This window comes from Carassius carassius, chromosome 26 (genome assembly GCF_963082965.1).
Source record: "Carassius carassius chromosome 26, fCarCar2.1, whole genome shotgun sequence".
Classification (NCBI taxonomy): domain Eukaryota; kingdom Metazoa; phylum Chordata; class Actinopteri; order Cypriniformes; family Cyprinidae; genus Carassius; species Carassius carassius.
In genome coordinates, this window is record NC_081780.1 from 22889948 (window position 1) to 22899443 (window position 9496).

The 9496-nt window shown below is 36.4% G+C and overlaps 1 protein-coding gene across 1 annotated transcript; it reads right to left on the reverse strand.

The window, feature by feature from the left end:
- Positions 1 to 255: 255 nt before the first annotated feature.
- LOC132105973 (secretagogin) lies at positions 256 to 8963 on the reverse strand. Its single transcript, XM_059511557.1, has 11 exons — positions 8709 to 8963; positions 8480 to 8550; positions 6904 to 6996; positions 6082 to 6171; positions 5823 to 5879; positions 5622 to 5699; positions 2782 to 2837; positions 1936 to 1981; positions 1776 to 1835; positions 928 to 996; positions 256 to 602 (listed from the first exon to the last, which is right to left on the reverse strand). The coding sequence occupies exons 1-11, from the start codon at positions 8776 to 8778 to the stop codon at positions 465 to 467; spliced, it is 828 nt and encodes a 275-aa protein (XP_059367540.1). The 5' UTR covers positions 8779 to 8963; the 3' UTR covers positions 256 to 464.
- Positions 8964 to 9496: the final 533 nt, after the last annotated feature.

Consider the following 9496-nt stretch of genomic DNA (forward strand, 5'->3'; position numbering starts at 1 on the left):
GGAAAGGGCACTTTTAAAATATATATATTTTAAAAGTATATATATTTATATATATTTTAAAAGTATAAGTAAGCAGCACTGCACAAAGTAAACATTTTGTAAACATATATCAATCAGTGTAAATCTTTATATGAACATAAAGATTCATCAACTGAGCTATGAACTGAACAAGTTTCCCCAATGTGAATGATTAAATTATTGATAATAAATTAAATAATGATTCTTTGAACAAAGGAGGGTCCATGAGTACCACTATTTTGGCTTTACATGTTTAACAGATATAACTTTTATTGTTGTGAGAGCATTAAAGTTATTATATTTCCATAAATTACTTTCAGAATAATGTTTTAAATAACATAATACATTTTTAAAACATTGAAACAAGCAAAACACAAGTAATATGTACCGTTTTCACTTTTCCCATTCAGGTTTAAAACCTGGCAATTCATAGTAAACTGATAACTTCAGTGTGTATGTGATTTAAGCTTTACTCCCAAACACAGGGCCAGCTCACTTTTCTGAATCTTCCCATCTTTATTCACATCACAGTGGCGCAGCAGAACCTCACGCAATTTATCCAGATCAACTCCACTGATACTGGGCTGAGAGAAAGAAGAAAGCATTGGAGAAACCACAGTAGAAAGAGACAGAGTGACAATTATTAGTTGTATTATATTACTATTGTAGAAGGCTTTTACATTTTTAATCAGTCAATAAATAATGTCTAGATGTCTACAGCACAAGCTATGAAGCACAAGTCACACACTAATGTTTAATACTGTTTATGGACCCAAATCAATTAAAACAACAAACCAAACATTTTGCAGTAGTGATTTCCTTAGAATGCGTCACAGACATGTAAGTTAACATTTGTTATAAATCTCATGACTTGATTACTTGTAAAGTTTATTACTGTTAGTCACTTACCCTGACGAGCTCCATCATGTCTTTGACAAAACCATCCACCTCTGGTCCTTCAAGTGCTCCAGTCTTACTCTGGAAAGAGAGCCAACATTTCAGAGCTGGCACTGCTTTGTCAGTGCACTGTGTTTGTCATTGTGTCTAAATACCACATTTGATATTTATCCACGGGGTTATCTTGTCTGGTTAGCCACTTTAGCTATTAGCAGTTCTTGCGAGCAACATATAATTAAAAAATATTTTAGATGTTTGCCAATGACCAGTTCTGTCATGACTCTCGAAGGTACATGACAATGTGTTTGATCTTGGCGGAACAGATCTGCTACGCTTCTGCTTCTGCTGCTGTTGTGGCAAAGCAAGTACAGAGACCTGCTACTGCCAATACATCCAGAACATGCTGCTGTGAGCAAGTAAGAAATACTGCTGTTGCACATATAACATACATGAAATAACCCCATATAGCATACATGAATCACCCTGTAGCAGATCTATTCAGGTGGAGCTGGGGAAGGTGGAGGGTTTTTCTGAAGTGTGCTGCAACTTCTACAGCAAGCACTATCCAAGTATTTTTCAGTTGAGCAGCAAGATCACTGGCTGCTGATACAGAAAGAACCAATCAGCTGCACCATGTGATAATGATTTCATTACGTTATATTAAGTTTTATCTATCAGACTGCACCATCTAGAGTTTCACGACAGAGCTATAGATTTGTTTTTTTATTCTTTTTGGAGGCCTTTCAAAATTATGCCATCATTACCATGTCAGGACACAATAACATATGGCATTTACAGCTTAGGTGATTTAAAATCATATCTGTATTAACAACAGCAGAAAGGTTCGGATTCATTCTTACAACGTCATAATGTGCAAAGATCTTCTCAAAGTCTCTCTTTCTCTCCTCTTGACTGTTGGCCTGAAGAAGGTAGGAAATAAGAGAGGGCATTATACACTGGTTTGCAGAAAATTATTACATTTAGGATTACAAAAGGTTAAATGAAGTATAAAGTACTAACATCCATTTTGAACTGCAACAGGAAGTTGTCTTGCAGAGCCAGAATTCTGGAATGGAAACAAAGTTTCATAATTCAACTCCACAACAGTTACACTTTTATCAAACTGAATTGGATCATCATTGAACTGACTTGAGCTGAAAAACTGTTGCCTTCTGTAGGGCTGCTTATAACTCAAGTCGAGCTTGTCTATAATTGATCAACTTGTTATTTTCCTGATTATTACTGTTAAGCTGCTTTGAGACCATCTGTAATGAATAAAGTGCTATATAAATACAGGTGACTTGACTTGATAATGTGCACTTCAACGCCATTGGCAGCTGCTCCCGAAAGCAACTGCTCATTTGCATAAAGTTAAACTTATCTCAAATTTGTTGTGTCACTAGACATGACCACATGGTAAATTTCACTTTTTTTTACCTGAAGTGAGTTGAGCTAAGTGCCATTTACATTTTTCTAATTTCAGCCTACTGGATTTAGCATGTAAATCATTTACTACATATTACTACATTCATTGAGTTGCAGTGCAGTTTGGATGCTTTAGATGTCACTAGACTAACAAACCAGTATTAAATTGTCACCTGTGTGTTACTGGCAGCCACTTCATTAGCATTTTAAACTAAATAGATTATAACATATGTTTGATCTGACTTAGACAGCAACTCCATGCATCATACAAATGTTTTATGAGACAGCAAAATTATACTTTTGAGATTAGTCTCTTAAAAATGAGAGTGTTTGCTTCTCTCTTTCAACAACACAAGCATAAAAACAAAGACCCATTCTCACCCTCAAGGCCTAAACAGCTCCACAAGCACAAAAAAAGCACTATTGTTAAACGCACATCACCTAGCTAGATCATTAAGATCCAAACTCCCGTCTTTGTTTTTGTCAAAAATGCTCATCTGTAAGACATAAAAAGTAATCATGATTAGAAGTGTTCCAAGCCATTTTACAAACAAAATCAACTTATAATAACAATACTGCTATTTTCACACAAACTGTCAGTTTCTAAAATTGATAATCGAGCACATACTTGTACAGAAACAAAATAATTTTGAAAAGTCAGTAAACCAATGTGGTTTACAACATATGCTCTAGGCATATGAGTCGTCTGAAAAAATACTGTCATAGATGGCACCATTTGAAAACACATGAACAGCTAAATGCTATTAACTCTGAGTGACAGTTTCACTTGCTGTGTGTGTAATGGAAAAAACCCACACTCCTGAGATCAGGTCAAAGGAAGGTCAATGCATGGGTGACCAGCCACAGTTTGCTGATGGTGTGCTATCACTTAATAATGCTGCGTTTCCACCGCTGGAACGTTACCCAGGAACTAGGGACTTTGGACTGGTACTCAGTGTGTTTCCACCGCAGGAACCAGGAACTAAATAAAGTTCCGGGTAAAAAAATGCCCCTCAGAAAGTCCCTGCTGGTAGTACTTTTTCGAAGTTCCTGAACTTTCGGGGACAGGACTTGGACTCTAAACATCCTGATTGGTTGAGTTCACGCTGCATTGTGGTTTCAACCACCATTTATTCGGATCATTTTCAAAATATTACTGTTATTGTGTCATGAAATGTAATTTTAAAAGTATTTCAGGCGAGAATGTAGTTGTTTAAAACTCAAAACTGTGGTTTATTTATAAAGACAGCGCCTATTTAAAAATATTCACCTCGGCTAGACCTTCTGATATGTGCCGCTGGCTCTGACTCAGTACATGTCTGCAGCTGTTATTATGTTTAAATGAAAACGAAAGGAGGCAGTGGTACTTGATGTCATATTTCTATTTATTGTAAATATACAGAGAGGAAAATTGCAGTAGTCAAGGCTAGCTGACTGATGTTATCAAGTACACTGCTGTTTGCAGATTTACCGGATTTGCGTCATCGCAGACATCACACCCCCGAGTCGAATGAGCAAAGTCTGAACTACCGAGGAATCAAGTACAGTATCAGTGTACTTTTGTAATGAGAAACGCGTGCAGACCTACATCACCAGACTATTTGCCTAATCTTCCCAGTACTTTAGACCACGGTGGAAATGCAGAAAGCAACAGGTCTGGGGGAAAAAGTTCCTGGTACAAATGTTCCCGGTAATTTTGGTGGAAACGCGGCATTATTGACCTGTATACCTGCCAACTTAAAAAGAAGTACTTTTTAAGTGGATAAGTCTGACAAAATGGCCAGAGAATAATTTATGTGTAAACAAACCAACAATTGCATATAGTGTATTTAAGGCAAAAATTATCTCTTCTTCAGACAGATCGTGTAATAAAGCAGGAATGTGGTACATCACAGAATACTAACACTGGCATTTCAGACATGGTGAGTCATTAAGAGGCATTACTCTTCCATAATATTGGATGCATTGTATCTTATTTCATTGTATCAAACTTATTTCAGTGTAGTTACGTATTTCCAGCTGAAACAGAATACTGAAAAGAGGGTGTGGTTTTATTTTAGCGCTCCTCCCCTCCAACTCTCACTAACGACTGGAGGGCTGTGTTTCGCCCAAGCTGTCAAACTGACGTCATCACAGTCTCGCGTTGCCAGAACTTCAGATTGACGACTGAAGGTCAGGAATTCATGGCAGCTTTCTTTGTCCAAGGCACAGTTCATTTCATTCAGCGGCACATTTCGGGGTTTAAATGTTGCCACAATAACAGACCGATGTGTAAAACTCTCGGATGTATTTTAAAGATTCTATGCAGGAAACTTCAAATATTTAACATATTATTGAAAACCCATTGTTTAGTTGTCACAGTTGTAAAAACTATGGCTTTTTTCTTTCGTGAGGGGGTTTGGCGGCACGTCATCTTTGTTTCCATGCAGAAAATTAAAGAATGCAACACAAGTCACCCGGAAATCCTGTATAATTCAACTAATCCGATGACAACTTCGACACTCCCGAAGTGTTTCCACCCCTGTGTTCTATATGCATCAGACGTTCAGCCAACAGTCCGTGGGCATTACGTCTGAGGCTGAGTCTAACGTCATCAGAGAAGGAACACCATTCCACAGTCAAAGCAGATGATCAGATTTTGATTAAAGATTACCAAAACAAACTTTTTTTTTTCTTCAGAGGATTAAATTGCACAGATTAATCGTTCACCTTAAGACTAACAATGTGCACTAACAAAATAAATATTGTACATTTTTATTTCATGCGGACTTTAAAGCCTAACCGCACCTAATTTACTAACTGCTGTTGGTGTCCTTAATGTTAATCCAAGAAATTAAATGAGAAAATCACTCACTGCTTTTTAATGAATTACTTTGTAGTTTTAACAAATAGTAGTCTATACTTAATGTATACAGTGAAGACTATGGAATGCTATTTTACAGTTGATTATATGGTTTATTTACCTTAACACCTACTAAATTGAAAAAAAAAAACTGAAATATGGTTTAGTTTTTTAAATCTTTGTTCTATTTATGTATTTGTGCTATATTTACATGATTTAAACATGAGTAAAACCTGCACCGAGGCCCCACAAACCCCCAGCTACGGCCCTGATTATGGGTCATGCTGCTGATTATATACTGAATTTGCATTTTCCAACGACATCTACAACAACAACTTACAGTAGGAAAATTCTGTGTCAAGATGTTATCATACAGAGGTGTTTCTCATTTGAGAACTTTAGGTTTATATAAATAATTAATAAAAATCAGCAGTATTACCATGGTATGTGTGTATTCATCCAACTTCCCTGGGGGAATATCCTTTTTGTGCTGCTGGAACAAGTCATTCAAGAAGCTCTGCCATCAGAAATAGACAAACAATCAAAACACCACCCTCAATATTTAAACTTGGTCAGTGATTGTTATAATATGCTAATGTAATTGACAGTCTCTGCCAATGAATCATGTGCATGCATTTACCTTAAGCTCCACAGCTGATATGTATCCACTGCTGTCAGCATCGTATTTCCTCCAGATCTATCATGGGAAATGTGCAAAACCTTTTTAACAATCATCCCACACTACCACAGCCGGTATATATAAATATAATTGATGATCATCACGACTCAAATAAACTACAACCTGAAATCACAATACAGAAATTTGTGATGCCAAAGACTGTTTAAACATTATATTTAAAAATGTTATGTAATTTGTGTGAAATGAAGTAAAGGTTTACCTTCATGAACTCCACGCTGTTATCCAGTGAAGCCTCTCGACGAAAGATAAGAAGGAAGTTCTCATCCACCGGCAGGATCATGTTGGCTAGCTGGTATGAACGCAAACAGACACATTCAGTTATATGGGTTTATTTCCTAATTCACTTATTCAGATCAAATGTCATTCTGTCTCTACTAATTATGATTTGCTTCCTTAAGTGTTTATTTTATATGGAAAAAAAAGACTTCTATGAAATGTATTTAATTATTACACTGAATGGAAGCAGTTTGACATGATATTATAAAGATATTGAGACATGAAAATGTAAAATCTGTTTGAAGTATAGAATCAATCATACAATATCCGGGAACTGGCATTGGTTTTTCAGATAATAATTGACTTTTGTCAGATAAAATAGCCACTATGTGATTATGTACACTACATTAATGACAGAACTGATGGCTCTGATTACTGGAACTATAGTTGGTTCTAAGTGTTTCAACAATCCACAAAACAAACCATTAACATGACAAAGAAAATGACTCGCGCATGGCTTGCGCAACTGTGGTAGAAACAGCCGGAAGCTATAAAGTGGCTAGAAAGCATCTAAAAAAACCTTTGCCATCACTGCATGCAAACAGCAATTCAGCTGCTTTTCTCTGCACACAGAATGACTAATTAGACAATAACAGACTGAAAGTAACGTATCCGTTTAAAACACTTTTGATTGAAAACTCTTCCTTCTTTCATGGTTTCTGTTTTTTGCCAGTTCCATCACAGGATTAACAGTGTGCAGGACTAACAATAATGAAAAGAAAATCGTAAAAAAAGGGTGATGTACTTCGTGGATCGCCAAGCGTCCATCGGATGTGAGATCATAGGTAGACATAAAGCTCTCCTTTATCTGCTGTACTCTCTCCTCTGTAATCTTATCCTAAAGACAGCAGAGAAAACAAACTGGTTACTGTGACTACATTTCCATCATTCATCTCTCATTAATTCCCCACCATCACTCTGCATAGCCAATGGACTAGAACAGCTGCGCACCAATAGAGCTGCTCATAAGATATTCATTGAATATCTGACACAATCTTTATTTATTAGAAGCCCTTTTACATCACAATAACCCTCATTCACTCAGAATCACAGAGAGGGTTTGGTTTGTTTGTTTAGTAGGGACATGCAAGTTAATGAACATCAGCGTAAAATACAAAATGTCAATAAGCCGGTTTATAGCACCTTTGCCAGAACATCTAGCAAATCTATTTTTATCTTGTATGCATGGCCGTTACAAGAAGTGTGAGGCCCTGTGTGAAGTTGAGGTGTGAGGCTATCTGCCATTTGTGTGTGTGTGTGTGTGGGGGGGGGGGGGGGGGGGGGGGTTGCTATAGTAGTGAATGCAACTTTAACACACAACTGATCAATTGCGTTTACATGCTTTTAAGAATTTAAGAGCTACTGCATAACAATAATAATAAAGCAATTATCTAAGTAAATAAGAAAGCTTAGTTCTCTCTTAAGAGCCATCTAAAATTTTCTTCTAAAATGTTTTTTTTCCTCAGTCTCCTGTGTTTATGTTCAGTTATTTTACTTTAATGGGAAAGAAAAGAAACTATGCATTGCCATTAAAGTGAAATTACTGAACCTACACATTAATAACCTGATAAAAAAAATGCTCATTTTAGAAGAAATTTTCTTACAGCACTTAAGTGACAAGGCACATAAACGACATAAAATGCAGGCCAAGAGCGAGGCGCGAGGCCCTGTGTGGTCGCACATTGGCACAGCCCTCGTGACGGTACTGCTTGTATGTCTAACCACAGTTTCCTGAAAATAGAGTGATGTTTGGTTTCTTGAGATGTTGCACAAGTTCCTGAGTAACAGTGTAATATAACAGTTAAAATACATTGTTTATGAGTGTACTTTACATGTGCACACTTATTTTTTTAAAACCGTGATAACCCTAGTTTCCATCCAAACAACATACATCTATTGTAGCTATAATAAAACTTTTGTGTAGCATTCCACAAGAAAATAAAACAAAATGACAGAAAGTATTGATTTTTTTCTTCTTCTAGGATCATAAAAGATTTTAAATTCTGTCAAAAGGTGGTGCACTTTTGTCCAGTGGCAGTGTATTTTAAGTGTCTGTTGGTGTAAAATGTAAACATTTGTTAAATGGCTGTTGTGTGTGTTATGTTAGTGGGTGAGGAAACAGATCCTAATGTGTAAACAGCCAGAGAGCACTTTTAAAGAGCACTTACAGAAAGAGTGTCTAATGTGCTTCCATATATCTGCACAATGTAATCAAACAGTTAGATCAACAACAGGACAGTGATGTTTTTAAAGGTTTTTGTACATTGAAATGTAATACATCACTGGACTTTTGATTCCATTTTTTTTTTTTTTTTACATACCTTTGACCCTAATTTTTCCAGCATGTGACGGAAAAAGTCATCCAACTCTTTTCCTTCAATGTAGCCATTATCTGCAGAAAGGTATTTATCTAGAATTTATCTTATGATCAGATGAGCAGAGGGTATTTATATCTAAAATTCATCACTATGTAAATAAGCAAACAAACATTTAAATAACAATAAATAACCATAATTTGAAAGCAGAATGAAAATGATTTTAAATTCTCACCATCAGCATCAAAGTGTTGCCAGATCTGTAGAAATCCAGCAGCGTCTAGATTAGCAAAGGCACAGTCCATGATGGAAATGTAAAATAAACGATACAGTGGTATAGAGCAAGAAGAGAAATGTGATGGAGCTGTGCACAGAGAGGGACGCTTTCCTTTGACTCACTGAATAAACACTGAATAAAACCCCTCCTCTTTCACACCACTTTTGACAGTCATCAGCTGAAAGACCGATACCATCTGAGGCTAAACTGGGTAGGTTTCCTTTATAAAAAATGCCTTTTAGTTTTTGTAAGTAAAGTAGATATAAACATAAGGTACTGTGCTGTATAAACTGTCATAATGCCATATGTAACCTCTATTCCCCATGAAAAAAGGCATCTGTTTCTGTGGTGACATGTGGATTCTGCACTCTTGTGTCTTGTGTATTCAATTGTGTAAACATAAGCATGGAACATACAACACTACTTTTAAAATCTGAACACTAGGTATCATACGCTTACCAACTTTGTAAACACTTACAAAGTAAAAAACAGAGCACTGTACACTAAACAGAAGATCACACACTATCAGACTTTTAGTTTTCTGATCTCAGTGACAGTGACTGATATTCAGGGCTCTCAAGTGAGAGCATAAGTTTGGAGCGAGATAGGGGAGGGGCCACTCAAAGAGGAGGAACCATTCAAATATTTGTAATTGCACCCAATTCTCTCAAGTTTTCGCTTGCAGTTCAATTTGACCTATTGCTCATAATTGACCTGAACAAATAGAAATGAGAACAACTGTTAAA

Coding starts and splice junctions, on each gene's coding strand:
- LOC132105973 (XM_059511557.1), bottom strand. CDS start 8,778: ATGGACTGTGCCTTTGCTAATCTAGACGCTGCTGGATTTCTACAGATC. Junction 8,551..8,708: donor GCAACACTTTGATGCTGATG/GTGAGAATTTAA, acceptor ACCTTTCTGCAG/ATAATGGCTACATTGAAGGA. Junction 603..927: donor ACATGATGGAGCTCGTCAGG/GTAAGTGACTAA, acceptor TCTTTCTCTCAG/CCCAGTATCAGTGGAGTTGA.